Source organism: Lynx rufus, unplaced genomic scaffold (genome assembly GCF_022079265.1).
Source record: "Lynx rufus isolate CCGP_SWC_20201006 ecotype Redwood Valley unplaced genomic scaffold, mLynRuf1.p SCAF_3, whole genome shotgun sequence".
Classification (NCBI taxonomy): domain Eukaryota; kingdom Metazoa; phylum Chordata; class Mammalia; order Carnivora; family Felidae; genus Lynx; species Lynx rufus.
In genome coordinates, this window is record NW_025814845.1 from 139,550,775 (window position 1) to 139,577,032 (window position 26,258).

A 26,258-nucleotide genomic window follows, 5' to 3' on the forward strand; every position below is an offset into this window, starting at 1 on the left:
CTGACAGCTCAGAGCCTGGAGCCAGCTTCGTATTCTGTGTCCCCCCTGCCCCCCCTGCCCCCGACCCTCTCTGCCCCTCCCCTACTCGTGCCCCGTCTCACTCTGTCAAAAATAAATAAATGTTAAAAAAAAAAAAATAGTGGCAAGGTTGGAGAATGCTGCCTTAAAGGAAAAAGGAGAATTAGCTTGATTCATGTAAGACTTGGGTCTGAATCCCTGGAAGAAGGAAAAGGACCTTCAAGAGCTGGGTATATTAAAATTCACTCAAGACACTGCTGGCTCTCACACAAGGAAACATCTGATGTGGCTTTTAGGGATGCATTTGTGTGAACTTTTTCACCAGGGTTGCAGCAGATAAAATCTAGGCTGCAGTGTTTGAAGAGATCATAGCAGAAGAACACAGAACAATGAAATATTTCCAACAGGTGGAAACTGAGGACTACCCTTATATATAAAGTGAGATTATGTTTGTTAAGAAAAAGAGTATTCCAGGAGAATAATAAGCAAAAGACCTGATGATATATACAGGTCACGAAAGATTGATAAAAGGTCAAAGAATATGGGGGAAAACACTCAACTTCATTAGCATTCGAGGAAATGCAATATGAAACAATGACAATATATATATATGTATATATATATATATATATATATATATACATATATATATATAATATATATATTTTAACCCATTGGAAGGGCTAGAATTAAATATAAATGGAAAACACCCACAGGTGGTGAAAGTATGGGACAACAAGCAGTATAAACTGGTACAATTCCTTAGCAGTGGGATTTCAGATCTTTTTTTCCTTATAGTTTTTGACGGTGCTCTTTTAAAAAATGAGCTTTTGGGGCACCTGGGTGGCTCAGTCGGTTGGGCGTCTGACTTCGGCTCAGGTCATGATCTCGCAGTCTGTGAGTTCGAGCCCCACGTCGGGCTCTGTGCTGACAGCTCAGAGCCTGGAGCCTGTTTCATATTCTGTGTCTCCCTCTCTCTCTGACCTTCCCCCATTCATGCTCTGTCTCTCTCTGTCTCAAAAATGAGTAAACGTTAAAAAAAAAAAAAATGAGCTTTTAACATATAAGTCATGATGCTATTGTCCTCTGAAATAAAATCCCCAAATTACAGACATCTATGTTACACATATATATACATATGTACTTTCAATAGAATGCTACTATACTTGCCCTAGTTCAGGGCCAAATCTTTCTGCCATCTACTTTTTCCTCCATCTTGTACTACAATCTGATGCTCCTGAAAATAAAACTGACTCTCACTTCCTTGCTTGAGACTCTTCAGCAGACCCCATTCCAGGGCGGGCCGCTCAGCACAGAGAACAAGAAGGTACTCTCCCAGATCTGATGCTGTCCGCCTCTCCTCCCAGATCTGATGCTGTCCGCCTCTCCTCCCATGTCGTGCTTCACACTCAAGTGCACAGCGCTTGTGATCTCTGCAGCTGTTTGCCTTGCTCCTTTATTCATTCATTTGCCTGGAATTCCTACAGCCCCTACCCTGCCAGGGAAGTGCCCTGGCCTGAAGTTCCAATAGTTCCTCGGACTTATAGCCATTATTTCACTTAGCACAGAGCCTAGAAATCCTAGTCCTCTTCCTCCTTACAAACCAGGGTCTCCTTAAGTTTTGTGTCTGCTGTGCCACCACACCACCTGCCTGGTGAATAGAATGCTTAACATTTAAAGTGCTTTGTTCATTATCCTGTTTTCCTAGTTCCGATACTTCATCTCATTTTTGCTCATTGTTTGGTACGTTCATGATTGAGTTTAGAGAAGTCTTTGCAGTTATACAGACATCACATCAGAATCTGAGCATCCTAACTTTTTAACTGTATCTTTCTCTATAAACCAAAGTTCATCCTATACACCCTTAGAAACTGACTACAGATCCAAGTGAATTTAAATAAGAATCGTCTATCACTGGTGTTTTCCTTTTGAAAAGGAAAATAGCTGAAGGCTGTTGGACATGACTGCCAACTGACCCATTAGCTAAACTTGGACAATCGGAGGCTGCTCACCCCTCCCCTGTCCTTGGAATAGACGTTCTGCCCACCGTCTCACAGTGGGAGCTGTTCCGAGGACACAGCTTTGGGAGAATAACGTGCTGTTGAGACCTCCAGATGGTATATGAGGCCAATTAAGGCCTCTTTATAAACTTAAGATTCTGGTGGGCGGATGCAGAGATCTGTTTACCTGACAGCCCGCCTCTCAAGACAAGCCTTGTACACAAGTTCCCTTGTTCATTAAACCTCCTACCTGCCAATCTGGAGTGCTCTGCCTCTCTCTCTGGTTGCTCTCTGTCCTCTATGTGGGGCCAGTTTCAGATTATACCCAGGAAGCTCCCAAGGAGGCTGCAAACCAACAGAGGCAGTTTATGGCTTCTGCCAGAACACAGAGACAGATTTCCAGAGAAGGCAATGACTTTGAGATAGACTTATTAAAAAGGAAGGAAAGAAAAAGAAGAAGGAGGAGGAGGAGGAGGGGAGGGGGAGGGGGAGGAGGGAGAGAGAAGTCGGGAAAGTTGGATACAATCTAAATCTTAAAAATATAATTTCGGCTTTAGTTTGTAGATGTTGTCATTTGGGGATTCAAGGGTATTGCCTACAGGGGATATACCATCACCTTTACCTTGGTAAAAAAAAAAAAAAAATTTTAGAATGGTCCAGTAACCGCTATATCTAAGGGAAGCTTGGTGTTTGGCCTCCATAAGTACCTGGATGGGTTTTCAAATGAAATATTTAATATTTAAGGGTTTTCAAATGAAATATTATTCAGCTAGTGACCAACATACATAATCACAAATATCCCCTCTCCTCATATTAAGCTTTCTCGGGCAGTATATAAAGGTGCTAATAGCAAATGGATAAATTAAAAAGGGCGAACTAGGAAAACTGGGGAAATAATGCCCTTTACTCATAAAGTGCTTCACTTTCCCTGGAGAATGAGATATATTTAATATCTATATAAGTTTATAGGACATTTTATTCCTATAATTTAAAAGCATAATCCAAGGGGCACCTTGCTGGCTCAGTCGGAAGATTGTGAGCCTTTTGATCTCGGGGTCATGAGTTCAAGCCCCACATTGGGTACAGAGATTAATTAAATAAATAAAACCTAAAAAAAAAAAAAAGTATAATCCAAGACTAAAAAAGGTCCTCTTTCCCTTTTTAGACCAAATTAAAGTCACAGAACATATCTTTCTTGATCTAGTCAAGGCACAGTCAATACTGAAATCTATGGCAACTTCTTGAAGAAGGGTAAAAATAAAGGTAGGGGGGCACCTGAGCAGCTCAGTCGGTTGAGTGTCTGACTCCTCTAATTTTGGCTCACGTCATAATCTCAGTTCGTGAGTTTGAGCCCCATGTTGGGCTCTGTGCTGACAGTGTGGAGCCTACTTAGGATTCTCTCTCTCTCTCTCTCTCTCTCTCTCTCTCTCTCTGCCTGTCCTGTGCATGTCCCCCACCTCTCTCAATAAATAAATAAAATAAAAAAAAATAAAGGGAAAGTTCTCAAGTTTTCTCTTAAGTATTTCAGTCGTTGCTAATGAAAAGTACTGCCGATGTAACAGGCAACACTGGTCAGTCTAACACTGGTCCATGTAAACTCAGTATCTTATTTCTGGAGAATGGAAAACTGTAGGAGTTTGCATAGGAAATCACTTAGTGAGATCTTGGTCCTACAGTGAGGAAATGCTTCATAAAAGCTGCAGCACAGGTCATGCTGTAATCCCAAACCACATGAGCATGTCAAGTACATGACAAAGCTCTGAAGAGGGAAAAACATAAATCACCAGAAACAATGACTTCTCTCATCAGTTTAACAATGGAAAGAACTTATTTGATCAAAACCCTGTTTAAAATAGATTATCGAGTCAGACTTCCTCTATATAAATAACCAAATTATTACAGGGTTCTAATGTCATGTAGTACAAGCATTGAGCGAGGAGGTATTTAAATTATACTTTTGATCCTATGGTAAACCAGACAGTTAAACAACTATAAAATGTGCAAAAACAGACCTCCTTGAATTACCTATGAAGTACCTTTCAAGTGACCTGCAAGTCCCACATATTGAACAGCCACACAGGTGAAAATGAAATTCAGGTTTCCAACAAAAATTGTCAAATGTTATCTGGCAAAAGCTGCAATTCCCCAGGACAGCTTGTCAGTCAGTCTTACATTACTCTGGAGTCCTCTGCCCCTGCTGTCTTGGCCTTGAGTCTTTCACATTCTACTAGGTGGAGAGTCTAGCTCGGAGGAAGTGAAAGTCAACAACCGTTTACTCAACAGGGCATTGTGTCGCTTCAGGTACGCTATTATGTCTCCTTGCTTTTCAACGATGTCTTCTAGGCTTGAAATAGTCCTGCAAACAGTCAGGATATTAATGGGTTGCACAAATTCACCAATACTCATTGGTCTCTTTGCAAATGGGTCGCTAATAGTTTTCAGTACATCATATTGTATTTGTGACTCTTAAGATATTTTAAGCCAAGGCAATATCCCAAAATAAGATTCTTTCATTAGACTTGGTTTCATTACAGTTGAATGGAATTAAGCAAATGGAACTTAATTCTAAAGGCACATATGCATGGGGATGCCTGTGTGGCTCAGTTGGTTAAGCATCCAGCTCTTGGTTTCAGCTCAGGTCATGATCTCACGCTTCATGAATTCCAGTCTGCTATTGGGCTCCATGCTGACAGTGCAGAGCCTGCTTGGGATTCTCTCTCCCTCCCTCTCTCTCTGCCCCTCCCCCCTCCTCTCAAAATAAATAAATAAGCTTCTACCAAAAACAAACAAACAAACAAACAAACAAACAAACAAAAAAGGCACATATGCATAATAATAAACTCCGAGCATTAGAATGTTTTCTAAATTTCCAGGGGAGAAAAATTTTTATAATTCTCTCTCTAGTCTTTTACACCCCACCCAAAGCCTACCTGAATCCAGTCTCCGAGGTTATATTGCTGGGGTAAGCATAGATTTTTTCTTCTTCAAGTACATCAGGCTGTGGCTTGGCTTTATTAAAGTTCCGAATTTTCACTAAAATAATAAAGTCATTGTCAGGTTAGATAATTATGAAAAAAAATGTATTTCCACTTATTCAAATTACATTAATTGGCTATGCTTTTCAAGTAAGTTAATATGGGTAAAAATGCTTCATAAAATGAATAAACAGGTTTGTTTATTGATGTACTCAAACCTTTGAAAGTCTACGTGCCAGGCCTGTCCTAAACACTGGGTATACAGACAGTATTGTTACTATTGATAATATAACAGCTATGATTTCTTTGTGAATTTAAAACACAGGTGAACTATTTTACACGGAATGCCTCATTCAGTTCTCAGAACCATCCCCTGAAGTAGATGTTCTTATTATGCCTACTTTCCACAATAAAGTGAAGTCCAGGGAAGTTAAATTAAGTAGCCAGGTCTCCCAGCCAAGTACTAACCGGGACTGACTCTACTTAGCTTCCAAGATCAGACAAGAACAGGCACGTCAGGGTATGGCTGTAGACAAGTAGCCAGGTTTCTAATCCAGGAACCAAAACTTTGAAGCCTTCACTGTTGATACTACCCTATAAAAAGAGCTACTAGCCCAGAGAAAAATACAGATGATAAGTCTACATTCCAAGGCAGTATGAAAGAACCAAGGGGTGCCTGGGTAGTTCAGTAGGTTAAATGTCTGAGTTTTGATTTCAGCTCATGTCATAATCCCATGGTTTGTGAGTTCAAGCCCCGAGTCGGGCTCTGTGGTGACAGCTCAGAGCATGCTTGGGATTTTCTCTTTCTGCCCCTACCCTGCTCATACATGCTTTCTTTCTCTCTTACAAAATAAATATATGAACGAACGAATGAAAGAGAAAGAAAGAAAAGAAAAAAAAAGAAAAGAAAAGAACAAAAATCAAAGCTTACACAAGGAGCTGTGACAGCCCTGGAAAGCTGCCCCTTAACTCAGCAGCAGTGGGATGGGAGGGAGGATCATGGAGAGGGAGGATGGTAGGGCTTGTGTCCACACTTGAAGAAAACACAAGAACTAATCACACAGACTAGAGGAGTAGAGAAGAAGGGTGTTTTAGGTGCAGGAAGAGCCTGAACAAATACTTAAGACCTCGACAAGGTGTATGTGTGTATGAGGGGGTGGAAACGTAGGTAGGGAAGATATGAGTGACTGGTGTTGCCGTGCCAAGGCATTAGATTTTGCTCTGAGAGTAAATGCAAGTCATTGAAAGCATCTCATCATCATCCCTGAAGAGCAGGGATGAGTAGGGCCAGCTCATGGAGAGCCTTTTATGCCACAACAAATTGGCAGATTTTCTTCCTCAGGCCATTAGAAAACACTAAACAGGGGTGCGCCCAGGTGGCTCGGTCCTTTAAACATCTGACGCTGGATTTCAACTCCAGTCATGATCTCACGACTTGTGAGTTCAAGCCCTGAACCAGGCTCTGTCTGCACTGTCAGCTCTCTCTCCCTCTCTCTGCTTCTCCCCTGCTGGTGCTTATACATTCTCTCTCTCTCTGAAAAAAAAAAAAAAAAAAAGGAACTTAAAAAAAAAAAGGAAACTCTGAACAGGGATGTTGTTAATGATTTGAATTTACCTATGAATACAATTATATTAGCAGGAGTAAGGAATACAAATGAAGAGGACAGAGGAAGGGTCTGATGAGTGTCTACTTAAGGCAGTGGCAGTGACAGAGGAAAGGAGACAAGTTTGAGAGGCAGGCAGACTGAACAGGACTGATGATTGATCCCTGGGAGAGTAAGGTGGAAGGAAGAATCCAAAAGGATGTCTAGGTTTCTGATTAAAAGGTGCAGGCTGATCCTGCTAGCTGAGATGGGGAGGAGGGATGGGATGGGGAAGGTTTGGGAGAAGAGAAAGATGTTCCACCTCTGCCTTGTTGGTACACTGGAACACTTGGATGGAAATTATCACTAAGCAGATGGATGTAAAGGTTTGGGTGGCTCTGTTCATCTGAAGGCTGCCCATGAGTGTACAGATGGTAACTCTGAGTATGTAGGATGAAAGAAGACGAGGGAACACCAAAACCTACCAATATTAAAGAAGTAAAGAAAATGAATCTGCAAAGGCAGGAGGAGCATGAGGAAAGCGCAGTCATTGTTTACTGCCACAAAGGTGAAGACATGAAGAGGACCCAGTGGATGTGGCAGTTTGGAGGCCACCCATGAACCTGGTTGTCAGCATGCAGCCCGACACGGGGCTCGAACTCCCAAACCGTGAGATCATGACCAGAGCCGGAATCAAGAGTCAGTCACTTAACCGACTGAGCCACCCAGGCACCCCAAAACTCACTATCGTTTAAAATCATTTCAGTATGGAGAAGCAAGAAAAATCCATATATCAGGGAACCTATCTTAAATTTTCTATGACACCGAACAAAAGCAACATTTGTCTCTAGAAGCTATTCCCTAAATCTCTCCTATCAGAACCTACAGTACATTTAAGGGAACATTATAATTTAAAAAGTTAAGCCTACTATTGACGACGTGGAGGTAAAACAGTCATACTTGAATCTTCCAAAGCAATTCAATATTTGCAGAAACCCAAAGTTTATAATTATTATCATTATAAACACTTCCCTGTGTAAACCATCTATTTACTTTACAGGTCTGAAATACCAATTATCAGGTTTTCTAACATTAGGAAGCATATTATTTGAGATTTAAACAATTTTAATGGCATTTTTATTCAGATAAAAATTTAAAATTTAATGTGAATGAAGATAAAATATGCCATTAAGTCTTAGAGTATAGAATAAAGCAATTCTTTTTAATTAGGAGGACAATGGATTAAAATAAATGGAAAAGAATAAAATAAAATTATTTTAAGCTTAGGTTCCATGTAACTGATATATTTGTGTCCAACTGTGAAAATGAATTCCAGTCAGGATTTTTGGAACATGTTTCCTTTACCTCTTAAACACTCTCAGGTTTTTGTCTTTTTGTTTTTAACATTGCCTATTTTGCTTATAATTAATTAAAAATGCTACAGCAAATTCTTTCAAAATGGTACAATAGGGGCGCCTGGGTGGCTCAGTCGGTTGAGCGTCTGACTTCGGCTCAGGTCATGATCTTGCGGGTTTGTGAGTTTGAGCCCTGTGTCGAGCTCTGTGCTGACAGCTCAGAGCCTGGAGCCTGCTTCGGATTCTGGGTCTCCCTCTCTCTCTGCCCCTCCCCCGCTTATGCTCTGTCTCTGTCTCTCAAAAATGAATAAATATTAAAAAAAAATTTTGTTTTAAAAAGGTACAATATAGAGAAATAAATCTTGGACTACATTTTAACAGTATTAATTTCCTCTTATTTACAGGATGACATTCAAATGGTATCTGGAATATGATTGTTACCTCCTTGTATGTCATAGACCATTCCACAGGTATTACAGAAAACACTTTAATACAAGAAGTCTTGCACCCTCGCAGTAAAGAAAAGTTGTAGAGATACTGGAACATAACATGCTAGTTCCATATTCAGATCTAAACTATCACCTCATTTACAGCATTTGACAGATGTGTTTAGAATGGACCTGATCTTAATCAATAAAGTAATTCAATATTCATTTGTCACATGGATCACTTTACTGACACAGCAAGCTGTTTCTTATATATTGGAAAATAAACCTTACTTTAAAACTAAAGTCTCATTCTTTTCTGGGAGGTTAAGTGAGTATGATACTTACTTACTTACTTACTTATTTAAAATATAACTTATTGTCAAATTGGTTTCCATACAACATCCAGTGCTCAACCCAAAAAGTGTCCTCCTCAGTGCCCATCACCCATTTTCCCCTCTCCCACACCCCCAACAAATTTATGTTTTTAGAGTGAGGGACAAATGTAATCCTCTACATAATTTGTCTCATCGTTAGCTGATAACTACAGAAAAATTTACAAAGATCAGTCAATAATGTGACATCCTTCACATTTACAAACTAGTCACTCCATTCACATTCTAAGTACTCTTCTATAGGCCTAAGGGTATGCAAAAAAAACCAAAACAAAACAGTAACATGAAACATAAACTGAGACCTATGTGATTTTGTCCTTCATAATTAGAGAAATGATCTCTTTCAAAATGGACAAGATATTTTATTGTCACAAAATAACTGTTGAGCAGTGCCAGAAAATTAGGTACTTTTTTTTTTTTTACCTTTAAATTTCATATTTTTAATTTACATCCAAATTAGTTAGCATATGGTGCAATGATTTCAGGAGTAGATTCCCTAATGCCCCCTTTATCCACTTACCCATCTCCCCTCCCACAACCCCTCCAGTAACCCTCTGTTTGTTCTCCATATTTAAGAGTCTCATGTTTTGTCCCCCTCCCTGTTTTTATATTATTTTTGCTTCCCTTCCCTTATGTTCATCTGTTCTGTGCCTTAAAGTCCTCATGTGAGTGAAGTCATATGATATTTGTCTTTCTCTGATTGACTAATTTTGCTTAGTATAATACCCTCTAGTTCTATCCACCTTGTTGCAAATGGCAAGATTTCATTCTTTTTGATTGCCGAGTAATACTCCATTGTATATATATATCACATCTTCTTTGTTCATTCATCCATCAATGGACATTTGGGTGCTTTCCATACTTTGCCTATTGTTGATAGTGTTGCTATAAACATGGGGGTGCATGTGTCCCTTTGAAACAGCACACCTGTATCCCTGGGATAAGTACCTAGTAGTGCAGTTGCTGGGTCATAGGCTAGTTCTATTTTTAATTTTTTGAGGAACCTCCATACTGTTTTCCAGAGTGGCTGCACCATCTTGCATTTCCACCAATAATGCAAAGGAGATTGAAACAATGTTACAATGTAACAATGCACCAATGTTAATGTGAGCCATTCTGACAGGTGTGAGGTGGCATCTCATTGTGGCTTTGATTTATTTCCCTGATGATGAGTGATATTGAGCATTTTTTCATGTGTCCATTGGCCATCTGGATGCCTTCTTTAGAAAAGTGTCTATTCATGTCTTTTGCCCATTTCTTCACTGGATTATTTATTTTTTGGGTGTTGAGTTTGATAAGTTCTTTATAGATTTTGGATACTAACCCTTTATCTGATAGGTCAGTTGCAAATAGCTTCTCCCATTCTGTTGGTTGCCTTTTAGTTTTGTTGATTGTTTCCCTCACCGTGCAGAAGCTTTTTATTTTGATGAGGTCCCAATAGTTCATTTTTGCTTTTGTTTCCCTTGCCTCTGGAGACGTGTTGAGTAAGAAGTTGCTGTGGCCAAGATCAAAGAGGTTTTTGCCTGCTTTCTCCTCGAGGATTTTGATGGCTTCCTGTCTCACATGTAGGTCTTTCATCTATTTCGAGTTTATTTTTTGTGTATGGTGTAAGAAAGTGGTCCAGGTTCATTTTTCTGCATGTTGCTGTCCAGTTTTCCCAGCACCACTTGCTGAAGAGACTGTCTTTATTCCATTGGATATTCTTTCCTGCTTTGTCAAAGATTAGTTGGCCATATGTTTGTGGGTAAAAATTAGCTACTGTTATGGACAGATTGTACTGCATGCCAATATTGCAGCAGGAATGAAATCTAGATTTTTCCAGGGCTTGAATTTTTTTCTGTTAAAAGTATCCTTCCATCTATTTTTCATGTTAACGTATCTAAGGCTTACTTTAATTTTACCACTGAGAGTTCTGAGAGAGGCAAAGAGACAGAGAGACAGACAAACGGACCAACCCTCAGACAGCTCTAAATTTAGAATATGGGTTCATAAATAGTCTATCCTAAAGGAAGTTTAGGCTAAATGCAGTTTTGTATGCATTATTTATTTACTTACTTTGTATTTTGTTATTATTATTATTATTATTTTATTATTATTATGTTTTAGCAGGCTCCACACCCAGCAAGGAGCCAAACACAGGCTTGAACTTACCACCTCGAGTTCAAGACTTAAGCTGAGATCAAGAGCTGGATGCTTAACCAACTGAGCCACCCACGTATCCCTGTATTTCTTTTCTTTTTTTTTTTTTTTTAAGTTTATTTATTTATTTTGAGAGAGAGAGACAGAACACAGAAATGGCAGAGAGGCAAAGAGAGTGGGAGGGAGAATCTCAAGCAGGCTCTGCACTGCCAACGCAGAGCCCAATATGGGGCTCGAACCCACGAACCATGAGCCAAGGTCAAGGGCTGGGTGCTTAACCGACTGAGCCACCCAGGTGCCCCTGTATTTCATTATTTTAAATTTAATGCCAGAATTACATTTCAGTTGCCTTTGAGGAAGCAAATGTTTGTGGGTTTTTAAAATTCTTTTGTTTTTGTATTTTTTAATGATCAGGCATTACTTGAGTTGACCAAGATTTGTTGATGACACATATTTAGAAACGTGACTCGTTGGTATCTTCCTGTTGGTTTGAAATTGAGGAAGTCTGGATGTGGTCAGCAACGAGAGGTAGAGGTGCTAAAGAGGCTCTCAGCTACTAGAAACACCCTGCTGCAAAGATAACAGCAAACTTCCCACTATCAGGGATGGAACAAGCAGTTAAAGGGGTCTGTCCCAACTGTGTAGTTGTAATTCTCACCTGTGTAAGTAAGCAGACACGTCAGGGAGCAGATGAGTTCCAGGGCCAGGATGGCCAGGATGAGGTCAAGATACAACCTGCTGGGTTCCGGGAAGGAGTGCTGCACGCACAGCACGAGGAGAAGAGCCGTGTTGCCTGAGGAAGAGAAAGAAACTCAGAGTCAGCAGAGCGCAGAGCCGGCCCCGGGGCAGGCTTGCTACGGGGCCACTTACACTGAGCAGTCAAGGGAGCAAAAGGACAAAAGCCCCAAATTGCTGCTCTCTTGAGGAAAAAAACCCCAACCCGTCTGAGTTAATGATGCCCCATAATACTTAAAAGCTAAGAAATGATTTTTTGCTTTATAAAATTATTCGCAATGGCATATGCGTTGAGTCTTGTGTGCATTTAAGAAAGGATGCAGTTCGTAGAACTTTGCATTAGCCCAGTTCTTCAGAATCCAGAGGCACGAGGACCCTGGTCGCCCATGCTGGTGACAAACTGCAACAACACAGACTGCCGCGAGGCTAAGGATGTTGCAGTTATCCGCACCATCTGGGTGGAACTCCAGGACATGTTGCTAACTGTGGACAAGTGACCTGATACCTCTGCTCCTCAACTTCCTCGTCTGAAAAATGGGGATGACAGGACCTTGCTCACAGTCCTGTTGTGAGGCATAGATGAGTTAATATGTGAAAAATACTCATAATGGCAAGTATTTGATAAATATGAGCTATTCCCCCTCCCCACTCCTGGCTCAGCATACCTATTACTTGGTTTTGAAGACCATCAAAATATAACACAGAAGAAAAACACAATTCTGGAGCAAAGAGCCCAGGTCTTGCTGTAGCGTAGTGTATGACGGAGTTTGCCACGGGGACCTGCTTGGAGGAAGGGTTGTATGGCAATGTGCTTGCAACTGTGAAGGATTACACGAAATCAGAATTATTCTGATAATTCTGGGGATACCTACCCTTTCTTGAATGCCTACTAGGCACTGTTCACTTCCTCCTACAATAGAGTTTGTGTGATAAATATTATATCTCCAATTTTATAGAGAAAAAGTATCAGGATGAAGCTAATCACTATCTGACAATATTATCACCAGCGATAAAAACAATAGTTACACTCATCTGATTAGCTGGAAATTCTATAGCCTCATAGATTTACCTTTTTGTTCTTCATATAAGGAAAAAATACTTAAAGAAAATAGAAACAAGGTAAATACCCACCCCAATCTCTTTGATTTTCTGGGTCCTTCCTTATATGAGCAACACAAAAGTGTTGCCATTTGTGATTAAAGTAAGGGTCCAATTGCTTAGAAACATTAAGGGTCATATTAGCAAGAATTTGAAAGTGAGAGGAAAGGTAAAGATTAGACAATCCTTTGATGGGCTTCAAAAATACTATTTCCAGACCGGTCACTTGAACATTATTTTTGTCATAATTCATAGAAGTTAAAAATGGGTTTTGCTTTTTTCTTTGTGGGTGGCAGGAAAGGTCACAGTGACATCTTCTGGCCCAAAACAAGTACTACATATCAGCAGTTCAACATATAAGCCAAACTCTACCCCAGGGAACGGTAAAAATGTCACCCCTTTCATGATGAGTCAAATCAGCCATCTCTATAATATGCTTCTTTCTCTGTTATAGCATGGCCCTGCGGCTTCCACTGAGAACATCACTGAGTGGATGAACTCGCAGCTTGCCCCTCAAGAAAATGTACTAACAATCTCCCAACCAACAAGAGTCCAGGGACAGATGGCTTTCCAGGGGAAATCTACCAAACATTTAGAGTTAACACCTATCCCTTTGAAGCTATCCCAAAAAATAGAAATGTAATGAAAACTTCCAAACTCTATGATGCCAGCATTACCTTGATTCCAAAAGCAGACAGAGATCCCACTAAAAAGGAGAACTACAGACCAATCTCCCTGATGAACATGGATGCAAAAATCCTCAACAAGATACTAGCCAACCGGCTCCAGCAATACACTAGAAAAATTATTCACCACGATCGAGCGCAATTATTCCTGGAACACAGGGCTGGTTCAATATTGACAAATCAGTTAATGTGATACATCACATTAATAAAAGAAAGGATAAGAACGACAGGATCCTCTCAATAGACACAGAAAAAGCACTTGACAGGGGCACCTGGGTGGCTTAGTCAGTTAAGCGTCTGCCTTTGGCTCAGGTCGTGACCTCATGGTTCATGGGTTCAAGCCCCATGTTGGGATCTCTGATGACAGCTCAGAGCCTGGAGCCTGCTTCAGATTCTGTGTCTCCCTCTCTCTCTGCCCTTCCCCAGCTTGCACTAGGTCTCTCTCTCTCTCTCTCTCTCAAAAAACATAAATAAATAAATAAATAAATAAATAAATTAATTAAATTAAATTAAATTAAAAAAAGGATTTGATAAAATACAGTATCCTTTCTTAATAAAATCCTCAAGAAAGTAGGGATAGAAGGATCATACCTCAAGATCAGAAAAGCCATATATGAAAGACCCACTGCTAATGTCATCCTCAATGGGGAAAAACTGAGAACTTTCCTCCTAAGGTCAGGAACAAGACAGGGATGTCCACTCTCACCACTGTTATTCAACATAGCGTTAGAAGTCCTAGCCTCACCAATCAGACAACACAAAGAAATACAAGGTATCCAAACTAGCAAGGAAGAAGTCAAACTTTCACTCTTTGCAGATGACACAATACTCTATGTGGAAAATCTAAGACTCCATCAAAAAACTGCCAGAACTGATACATGAATTCAGCAAAGTTGCAGGATATAAAACCAATGTACAGAAATCGGTTGCATTTCTATACACCAATAATGAAGCAGCAGAAAAAGAAATCAAGGAATCGATCCCATTTATAATTCCACCAGAAACCATAAAATACCTAGGAATAAATCTAACCAGGGAGGTGGAAAATCTATACACTGTAAACTATAGAAAGCTTATGAAAGAAATTGAAGAAGACACACACAAAAAAATGGAAAAATATTCCATGCTCATGGATTGGAAGAACAAATATTGTTAAAATGTCCATACTACCCAAAGCAATCTACTTACTCAATGCAATCCCTAACCAAATAACACCAGCATTGTTCACAGAGCTAGAACAAACAATCCTAAATTTGTATGGAACCAGAAAAGACTCTGAATAGTCAAAGCAATCCTGAAAAAGAAAACCAAAGCTGGAGGCATCACAATTCCAGACTTCAAGCTGTATTACAAAATTGTAATCATCAAGACAGTACGGTACTGGCACAAAAACACACTCAGGTCAATGGAACAGAATAGAGAACCCAGAAATGGACACACAAACGTATGGCCAACTAATCTTTGACAAAGTAGGAAAGAATATCCAATGGAAGAAAGACAGTCTCGTCAGCAAGTGGTGCTGGGAAAACTGGACAGCGACATGCAGAAGAATGAACCTGGACCACTTTCTTACACCATACACAAAAATAAACTCAAAATGGATGAAAGACCTAAACGTAAGACAGGAAACCATCAAAATCCTAGAGGAGAAAACAGGCAACAACCTCTTTGACCTTGGCTGCAGCAATTTCTTACTTGACATGTCTCTGGAGGCAAAAGAAACAAAAGCAAAAATGAACTATTGGGACCTCATCAAGATAAAAAGCTTCTGCACAGCAAAGGAAACAATCAGCAAAACTAACAGGCAAATGACAGAATGGGAGAAGATATTTGCAAATGACATATCAGAGAAAGGATTAGTATCCAAAATCCTTAAAGAACTTACCAAGGTCAACACCCAAAAAACAAATAATCCAATGAAGAAAGAGGCAAAAGACATGAATAGACACTTCTCCAAAGAAGACATCCAGATAGCCAACCGACACATGAAAAAATGCTCAACATCACTCATCATCAGGGAAATACAAATCAAAACCACAATGGAAACAAACACACACACACACACACACAATGAGATACCACCTCACACCTGTCAGAATGGCTAAAATTAATAATTCAGACAATAACAGATGTTGGTGAGGGTGTGGAGAAAGAGGAACCCTTTTGCACTGCTGGTGGCAATGCAAACTGGTGCAGCCACTCTGGAAAACAGTATGGAGGTTCCTCAAAAAGTTAAAAATAGAACTACTCTACGACTCAGCAATTACACTACTAGGAATTTATCCAAAGGATACAGGAGTGCTGTTTCGAAGGGGCACATGCACCCCAATGTTTACAGCAACACTATCAACTATAGCCAAAGAATGGAACGCGCCCAAATGTCCATCAGCTGATGAATGGATAAAGAAGATGTGGTATATACATACACTGGAATATTACTCAGCAATCAAAAAGAATGAAATCTTGCCATTTGCAACTATGTGGAACTAGAGTGTATTATGCTAAGTGAAATAAGTCAGTCAGAGAAAGACAAAGATCATTTGATTTCACTCACGTGTGGATTTTAAGAAACAAAATAGATGAACATAAGGGAAGAGGAGCAAAAATAATATAAAAACAGAGAAGGAGACAAACCATAAAAGACTCTTAAATACAGAGAACAAACTAAGGATTCCTGCTGGGGTGTTGGGTGGGGGCACGGGCTAAAGGGGTGATGGGCATTAAGGAGGGCACTTGTTGGGAGGAGCACTGGGTGTTATATGGAAGTGATGAATCGCTGGGTTCTACTCCTGAAATCATTATTATACTATGTGTTAACTAATTTGGATTTAAATAAAATAATAAATAAATAAATAGAAAATATACTAATAGAGCATAGAAAAAAAATAAAAATTAAATTCTGTACAGCTGTTTTTCTAGGAAAAAAAGTAATTTCGAATCTGGTTTCAAAATGTGTAAGCATTTATTCTGGACTCAAACTGAAAAAGAAGGTCTTTTGAGAGAGGCAAACCAAGAAACAGACTCTTAACCATAGGGAACACACTGATGGTTACCAGAGGGGAACAGAGTTAGGGAGATGGGGGAAATAGGTGATGAGAGTTAGGGAGGGCACTTGTCATGATGAGCACCAGGTGATGTAAGGAAGTGTTGAATCACTATATTGTACACCTGAAACTACTATAACATTGTATGCTAACTATATGGGAATTAAAGTTAAATTAAAATGTCAGGGGCATCTGGCTGGCTCAGGGAAAAAAAAAAGAAAAGAAAAGAAAAGAATCTACCTAAAAGGGTAGAGGGAAAAAATTTTTCCCTCCCCTAGAATAGTAAACACAGATGTCAAAGAAAAGTTAAAGCTGTAATATATTATTTAAAAAGCTTCAAGACATTAAGGTGATCCCAATTTTAGTGGCCACCACACACATCTCACAAAAATGAGAGAATATATTGGATTAGAAAGTCAAATTTCACGTTTTCTTTCTGCTATCATTTCTGCCACTGACAAGCCACAGACCAGCTGAGCCAGACTTACCAGTGGAATGGATCATCAGGGCAAGTCCTTTAAGATGCCTTGTCGACAGGTAGATCATGTTATAGCCTCGGTTTCTTACTTTGTTGTGGTGATACTGGATGTAGCGCTCAAGAAGGAAGTGCAGAATCCACAAAATAACTTTCCCAAGGATTATGACTGTCTGAACTTTCAATGGGTTGGTATAGTTTCCTGGGCACTTGTCCTCAATTGGATTAGGGTAAGAACAAAGTACACCTGTTAAAAACGCCAAAATGACAAACACAACCTGGTGGAAAGGAGAGCAGTAGGATTAATACTCAATATTTGGAATTAAGAAATAATAATCACCATCCCAGCACATACTCATACCTATGATTTTGTTATCCTGTTTTTATAAATGAATTTAACCCCCCCCCTTTTTTTTTTTGCCTTTTTACAGACATTTTAAGCAGAAAATTTGTAGGAAACTTTACAGGAAGTTTGGAAACAAATCACAAATAAGACAAATCACCCCCAATCCATCTAACAGAGATGAGTAAATGGTAAACAGCTTTCTGCTCACTTCTCTTTTTTTTTTTTTAACATTTATTTATTTTTGAGACAGAGAGAGACACAGCATGAACGGGGGAGGGTCAGAGAGAGAGGGAGACACAGAATGTGAAACAGGCTCCGGGCTCTGAGCCATCAGCCCAGAGCCCAATGCAGGGCTCGAACTCACGGACCGCGAGATCATGACCTGAGCCGAAGTCGGACGCTTAACCTACTGAGCCACCCAGGCGCCCCATCTGCTCACTTCTCTTTTATTGAAAAGAGTGAAAATCTTTTCACACACCATCTCTTCTTTATCCATTTACCGGTTGATGGATACTTGGGTTGTTTCCATAATTTGCCTATTGTAAATAATACTGGTGCATGTATCCCTTTGAATTGGTATTTTTGTATTATTTGGGCTAAATACCCAGTAGTGCAATTGCTGGATTGTAGGGTACTTCTATTTTTAACTTTTTGAGAAACCTCCATACTGTTTTCCAGAGTGGCTGCACCAGTTTACATTCCCACTAACAGGACAAGAAACTTTCCCTTACTCCACATCCTCACCAATACCTGTTGTTTCTTGTGTTGTTGATCTTAATCATTCTGACAAATACAAGGTGATATCTCATTACCATTTTGATTTTCATTTCCCTGATGGTAATATTAGGCATATTTTCATGGGTCTGTTGGCCATCTGGATATCTTCTTTGGGAAAATGTCTATTTATATCTTCTGCCCATTTTTTAATTGAATTATTTTTGGGGTATTGAGTTTTATAAGTTCTTTATAGATTTTGGATACTAACCCTTTATCGGATATGTCATTTGCAAATATGTCTTCTCCCATTCTGTAAGTTGCCTTTTAGTTTTGTTGTTTCCTTCACTGTGCAGAAGCTTTTTATTCTGATGTAGTCCCAACAGTTTATTTTAGCTTTTGTTTTCCTTGCTTCAGGAGATGTATCTAGAAAAAAGTTGCTATGGCCAATGTCAGAGAAATTACTGCCTCTGCTTTAAGGGGTTTTATGGTTTCAGGTCTCACATTTAGGTCTTTAATCCATTTTGAGGTTTTTTTTTTTCCTTTTATTTGTTTATTATTTTGAGAGAGAGAGAGAGAGAAAGCACAAATAGAGAAAGCACGAGAGAGAGGGAGAAAGAGAGAATCCCAAGCAGGCTCCACAGCAGCAGTGGGGAGCTCAACTCGGGGCTCCAACCCATAAACTGTGAGATCATGACTGGAGCCAAAGTCAACGCTTAAACAACTGAGACACCCAGGCACCCCATTTTGAGCTTATTTTTGTGTACAGTGAAAGAGAATGTTCCAGTTTCATTCCTCTGCATGTTGCTGTCCAGTTTTCTCAATACCATTTGTTGAAGAGACAGTCTTTTTCCCATTGGATATTCTTTCCCGCTTTGTTGAAGTTAATTGACCATATAATTGTGGGTTAATTTCTGGGTTTTCTATTCTGATCTATTGATCTATGTGCTATTTTTATGCCAGTGCCAGTTCCATATGGTTTTGATTACTACAGCTTTGTACTATAACCTGAAGTTCAGAATTTTGATGCCTCCAGCTTTGTTTTTTTTTCAAGGTTGCTTTGGTAACTCATTTGTGGCTACATACAAATTTTAGGTTTGTTCTAGCTCTATGAAAAATGCTGTTGGTATTTCAATAGGGATTCCATTAAATGTGCCACTTGCTTTTGGTAGTATAGACATTTTAACAGTATTTGTTCTTCCAATCCATGAGCATTGAATGTCTTTCCATTTCTTTTTTTTTTTTTTTTGACTTTTTTTTTTTATGAAGTTTATTGACAAATTGGTTTCCATACAACACCCAGTGCTCATCCCAAAAGGTGCCCTCCTCAATACCCATCACCCACCCGCCCCTCCCTCCCACCCCCCATCAACCCTCAGTTTGTTCTCAGTTTTTAACAGTCTCTTATGCTTTGGCTCTCTCCCACTCTAACATCCTTTTTTTTTTTTTTTTTTTCCTTCCCCTCCCCCATGTCTTTCCATTTCTTTGTGTCTCCTTTGATTTCTTTCATCAGTGCTTTATCATTTTCAGAGTACAGCCCTTTTACCTCTTTGGTTAGCTTTACTCTTAGGTATCTTACGATTTTTGGTGCAACTGTAAATGGGATTGATTCCTTAATGTCTCTGCTGCTTCATTATTGGTGTATAGAAATGCAACAGATTCTGGTATGTTGATTTTATATCCCATGACACTACTGAATTCGTGTATTGTTTCCAGCAGTTTTTTGGTGGAGTCTTTCCGGTTTTCTGGGTTTTCTATATATAGGGTCATGTTGTCTGCAAATAGTGAGTTTGACTTCTTCCTGGCTGATTTGGATGCCTTTTATTTCTTTTTGTTATCTGACTACTGTGGCTAGGACTTCCAGTACTATGTTGAATAAAAGTGGTAAGAATAGACATCCCTGTGAATGTATCACAGGCAACATTGTTCTTTGATTGTACAGGAAAAGCTCAGTGTTTTCCCATTTAGGATGATGTTCGCTGTGGGTTTTTCATATATGGCATTTATTATGTTGAGGTATATTCCCTCTAAACCTATTTGTTGAGGGTTTTTATCATGAATGGATGTTGTACTCTGTCAAATACTTTTTCTGCATTATTGAAATGATCATATAGTTCTTTTTTTAAATTAATGTAATCTAGTACATTGATTGATTTGGGAATACTGAACCACCCTGGCAACCCAGGAATAAATACCACTTGATTGTGGTGAATGATTTTTTTAGTGTATTGTTGGATTCCGTTTGCTAGTATTTTGTTGAGAAGTTTTGCATCTATGTTCATCAGAGATATTGGCCTGTAGTTCTCTTTTTTGGTGGTGTCTGGTTTTGGTATCAGGGTAATGCTGGTATTTTTTTGTTTGTTTGTTTTTTAACACGATATTTTCTTAGTCCTAAAACTAGGGCAATCGACCCCATAATATCATAGGCAGGCAACTTAATATAAAAAGTTTTTTTTTAAGTGATATGTGTGTATGTTTGTGTGTATGTGGGGGGTATATATACATAAAGAGTATGTTACATGAATTAAGGAGTATATTATTAAAAAAAAAAAAAAGAAGAAGAAAAACCGGCCACGATGCAGGGACCAGGAGGCCACCTCTGCACGTGGTGGCATCAGGAAAGAAGTGCTTCAGTTGATAATCTGGGGATCAGAAGCCATGGCAGAACCACACTGCACTTACTAGATCTACACAAGGAGAAAGGACACATCTGTCTCCTCAGGGTATTCAGTTCTTTTTTCTAAATTTTTTTTTTTATGTGTATTTATTTTTGAGACAGAGAGAGACAGAGCATGAACGGGGGAGAGTCAGAGAGAGGGAGACACAGAATCTGAAACAGGCTCCAGGCTCCGAGTTGTCAGCACAGGGCCCGACGCGGGGCTTGAACTCACAGACTGTGAGATCATGACCTGAGCCGAAGTCGGATGCTTAACCGACTGAGCCACCCAAGCACCCCGTCAGGGTATTCAGTTCTTAATTCAAGGCTACACAGTGCGTGTCACTGGAGCAGCAGCTGAGCAAGTCAATGAACCACATTCATCCCCATAAACACTTGGGTCGCTAAGAATTTGCCCTCTGGATTTCTCACATTGTATGTCCCCTCGCACTTCAGATCTCAACAACTGAAATGGAGATTTTTAACAGAGTAGATGCAGAGCCATCAGTAAGCCCACAACAAGACCATTCACACATGGAGATTTTTTCCCTTGTTTGTTTGTCCATTTAGGGGTTCCTTTTGGTACGTGATGCTGATTGTGTAAGTTTAAGGAGTACCACTTTGTTTTGGGTTTTTTTTTTTTAAGTTTTTATTTTATTTTTGGGTAATCTCTATACCAAATGTGGGGCTCGAACCCTGAGATCAAGAGTCATGTGTTCCTCCTACTAAGCCAGCCAGGTGCACCTATAACGTGTGGATTTAATACATTAATATATATTGCTATATGATTACCTCCTTGGTGTTAGCTAACGCTTCTATCGCCTCACATCATTATCATTTCCTTTCTGTGGTGAGAACAATTAAGATATGTAATCTTTTGGCAACTCTCAAGTTTACAATACACACAGTATGGTTGGCTGTGGTCACTGTGCTATGCCTTAGATGTCCAGGACTTATGTATCTACTGGTAGCAACACGTGTGTTTTTAAAAATCCCCAGACATTTATAATTTTATCATAATATAAAATATGGAGCACCACTGTACTTATTGTTCTGCTGCAATTTGATTTCTCTGCTTAACGTTATTTCCTAAGTGTAGATAAATTGATAAGATTCTGTCAACATATATAGATTTATCTACATCTCTTTTTTCTTTTGTAACTGAAAAATACATGCATATGGGGGAAAAATTCAAATAGTACAAAAGGCAGATAGTAAAATATATCAGGTATTCCTTCTATGAGGCCCTCAGTCCTCCACCTCAGTGGCCACTAGTGTTAAAACAGTCATGTGAATGCATCTAGAAATAATCTGTGTTTAGCCAGTAATACACATGCACAGCAGCCCTCTGAATTCTCTTTTAAAATGTGTGAATAGGAACATTCTGTGCACACTGTTGTAAACCTATGTTTGCAAACACTCAATAATATAATTGTGAACGCTGGTCTAATATATGCACATCCACCCTGTTTCTTTTTCAGAGACTGCAGAGCATTCTTTCATATGGATGGGACATACAAAGTGTCCTCTGAGTGGTGGTAGGGGCAGTAAGTTGATATCATGGATAGGAGTACTATTATCAACAATCTCCTGACACATGAGCAAATACATCTACAGTAAACTCTTCGAAGAAGAGAGATGAGTCAAAAAGTATGCACATTTTAAATGTCAGTACATGTAGCCAAACTGCCCTCTAAAGAGCTTCTATATATATTTAAGAACATCACCTTTGTATGGATTACTTTGTCCCAGCCAACTTACATGTATTAACAAGAGCAGATTTGCTATGATGACCGTAGGAAGAGGATGGAATCTGGGTCTAAAATGAGCATGTAATGAATGATGTGGGAGATGCTGGGTGTCCAGAAGGGGGTCATCTTCAATACTTTGGGTGAGATCCAAGGAGCCCTGAGGGACAGAAAAACAGAAGCAAACTATAATCACCACTTTCTGGATTATGTTTCTAAGACAAATCTACTAAACTATAAAGCTTTGGGGCGCCTGGGTGGCTCAGTCGGTTAAGAATCTGACTTTGGCTCAGGTCATGATCTCATGGTTCATGAGTCCAAGCCCCACACTGGGCTCTATGCTGACAGCTCGGAGCCTGGAACCTGCTTCAGATTCTGTGAATCCCTCTCTCTCTGCCCCAACCCTATGTGCGCTCTGTCTCTATCTCTCAAAAATGAATAAATGTTAAAAAAAAAATTAAAAAAATAAACCATAAAGCTTTAAAAAACCATTATACAAGTTAGAAGCAAGAAAAATAGACTCCCTACCTAGAGCCAATTTAAAAAGACCATAAACTTCTAGACAACTACTATACACAAATTGGTGAAGCAAGTATTAAAATGGGTACAGGAAATCTTAACTTCAGTTATCTTCAAATGAGATAATACAGAATGAGATTAAAGCAAACATTTTTTCTTTAAGCCCTCAAAACTTAGATATTGATTTATCTAACATTATTTACATTATTGATGAAATAATTACATATGGTTGCAGTTCTTTTTTTTTTTAGTTTTTTTTTTTTTTTTTTTAAAGTTTATGTTGAGAGAGAGGGAGAACAAGCAGGGGAGGGGCAGAGAGCAAGGGAAAGAGAGAATCCCAAGCAGAGGCACTGACAGTGCAGAGCTCGATGTGGGGCTTGAACCCAGGAACCGTGAGCTCATGACCTGAGCCGAAATCAAAAGTCGGATGCTTAACCAACTGAACCACCCAGGCGCCCCGTGTGTGGTTGCAATTCTTAAACTACATCCTGGTGTTCCACAAAAATTTGGAAAGCTAGTGGAGGCTTTATTGGACTTTTAGTTATGATTGAAACATTTTAGAGAAGGAAACATCATCCTGCTAGATCTTTGAGGAGACTTTATAGATATCAGATTCTCAATGAAAACAACTAGTGGCAATGGCACTGAAGTAGCTGATGGGGTTGAGCTACAACCTACAACTTCAGTCGGTCTTATTGAAAGGTATTGGCGGTACAGGAACAGTACTACCAGGTCTCCGGTGCATACGACAATCTTTTAATCTCAGGCCCTAACCGAAAACTATAGTACATAAAGCACTCTAAGATTAAAAAACATAAAACACAGTCCCTGTCCAAAAGATTACATTTTCATTGGGGAGGTTAGGGATAAAGGCATACAGGATGAAATGATAATATAAGTGAGCTCATTGGACGAAATATAAAATAAGATGGAAATAAAGGTTTCAACAGAAAAAGGGAAGCCTGAGAACAGCATTTGGAAACAGAGGATAAGGACTCTTTGGAAGGGATAGAGTGAGACAAACGGTATAAGGGATGCCTTCTGGGCACTAGATTACAAAGATAAAAATAATAATCTGGGGCCTAACTCAGATCTAGGGTGGTCTTCTCAATTTCCAAGCTCAGGCGTTCAAGGCTGTTCTGCAATTTGTTTTTTCATTCAATGCCTAGATAGCTTCCTGTTCAGTCTGCCGTAACTTATGGTATGATTCCGATTAGTTCTGTTCTTTTTGAGATTCCTTTGCCTCTGGCTCTTTCTCAGTCAGCAGATGTCCTAGCTCCACAGGGCTAACGTCTGTGTATCCGTCCAGGCCCCGCTGGGGCAATTCTCACAGGCAGCCTTCTCAGGCATCCAAGCATCTGGATCGTGCCACACCTTCATGTCTTCCCACGTTTGTGCTCACTTCCTCTATCATACTATTCTTTGACGGTCTTATTCCTTACCCGTGCCCAGTACATTTCATGAGACCCATGAACTCCCCATCCCTTGTCTCTGTAATCCTGGCACCCAGCAGTGACTTAGGGTTAGCACCCAGAGAACACCCGATGAATGAATGACTGGTCCAAACCTATCTCGCAGGGTTCCTAACTCAATTATGGTATCATCAAAGACCTGGGCTCACCAGGAGAGGTCACCAGGAGCTGTGGGAGAATCAGCTCTGATCAGATGCAGAGGCAGAACGTACTGTGGTCAAAGGCAAGCTCCTAAGTCAAACTGCCTGGCTTCAGCTACAAGTTCACTGCTTCCTAGCTGTGAGCAAGTTCCTTCAGCTTTCTATGCCTCAGTTTCCTCAGCTCAAAAAAGAGAATAATAACAGCACCTGCTTCATAGCTTTCTTGGGAAGATGAAATGAGTTACTATACATAAAAGTGCCAGAACGTTGGCAGGCACAGACTAAGCAGTGAGTAACTAGCAGGCGCTATTGTCTCTAACTCGCTTTTCCCTTGCTTTTCCCCACATAGTATTCCTTTTACCATCCGAACTCCTAAGTCTGTTCTTTTCTCTCTGTGCTCACTATTCAGTGCAGGCCCCAGCGTTTCTCATGGCCTTTGCCTTCCAGTCTCCGGACCTCAGCAAACTCTTGCTGCAGCTGGACATCCTCTAAAATAACATACACGTCTCTTTCCCCTAAACCTTGAGTCTCTCCCGATGATCCTCGGAACACAGGCCAAATTCTTAGACTGGCTCTCTCTCTTCCAACCCATTCCCAAGCTAGTTTTTGGGACTTGCCTCTCATTCTCTCTCTCCCCCCTGATGCCGACTGCTCCTTGCTCCCATCTCTCACAAAACTCTTTCAGTCCCTGGGCCTTTACCTATTTTTGCCCACGTGTCAAGGCTTGTCTCAGCAAAATCACTGGCTTCTCTGATGGTTCAACACTGTTCCTACTGCCCTTTTCATCTGACATTCTACTTTTCATGTCCCCGAGTTTGGCTTGGGTCTATTTTCTATCTTCCATATGTCTTTTTAACCTTTTGAATGTAGAGAAAACGGGTATAATAATTTTTTAATGTCCCTGTTTGCTATTTCTAGCATGTCATTTCTGAATCAGTTTCAACCGCCTTATATGTCATATTTTCCTGCCTTTTTGCATGCTTGATAGTTTTTCCAACTGCATTGAGATATAATAGGCATATAGCATTGTGTAAGTTTAAGGTGTTCCATGAGTTAATTTGATACACTTTTTTTTTTTTTTTTAAGTAAGTAGGCTCCACACCCAATGTGGGGCTTGAACTCATGACCCTGAGATCAAGAGTCACATGCTCTACTGACTGAGCCAGCCAGGCGCCCCTTGATGCAGTTACGATTGCAAAATGATTACCACGGAAGCATTAGTTAACACCTTCATTATGTCACATAATTACCAATGCCTAGTAATTTTGGATCAGATGCCAGACTTCCCAATTTATCTCTTCGGGTGCAGGACAGTTTTGTATTTCTAAAAATATCCTTGAGCTTTGTTCTGGAATGCAGTTAAGTTACTCGGAAACAGTTTGATCTTTTTGGCCTTGCTTTTAAGACTTATTATTAGGTTGGACCATAGCTGTGTTTAGTCTAAGGCTAATTTTTCCCCACTATGAAGGCAAGACCTTTCTGAGCACCTAATACCCTGTGAATTATGGGGTTTCCAGTCTGACTGGCAGAACAGGCACTATTCCGGGCCCTGTGTGAGCACTAAGCACTGTTTCTTCTAATCATTTCAGGTGGTTCTTTTCCAGGCTGTGGGAAATGTCCTCACAGGCATGTATTGAGCAAGACCCTGCTGACTACCTAAGGGGGACTCTGCACATCTTCAGTTCTCCCTCTGTGCAGCTCTCTCCTCTCCAGGGACCGCCGTGTGAACCCTTGT

General features: G+C 39.9%; 1 protein-coding gene across 2 annotated transcripts in view; it reads right to left on the reverse strand.

Moving 5' to 3' along the window:
* Positions 1-1,011: 1,011 nt before the first annotated feature.
* The window catches only part of TMEM192 (transmembrane protein 192), a 30,293-nt gene continuing 5,046 nt past the window's right edge, over positions 1,012-26,258 (reverse strand). Inside the window, exons 2-7 of one of the 2 annotated variants that reach the window (XM_047091787.1) lie at positions 22,406-22,552; positions 16,942-17,206; positions 11,549-11,683; positions 4,949-5,051; positions 4,191-4,374; positions 1,012-2,363 (exon numbers count right to left, since the gene is read on the reverse strand). In XM_047091787.1, the coding sequence (XP_046947743.1) occupies positions 4,236-4,374; positions 4,949-5,051; positions 11,549-11,683; positions 16,942-17,206; positions 22,406-22,552 (789 nt within the window). In that variant the 3' untranslated portion in view covers positions 1,012-2,363; positions 4,191-4,235. Of the gene's footprint in view, positions 2,364-3,958; positions 4,375-4,948; positions 5,052-11,548; positions 11,684-16,941; positions 17,207-22,405; positions 22,553-26,258 lie in introns of those variants that run through there. The other variant, XM_047091786.1, reaches the window with a different exon arrangement.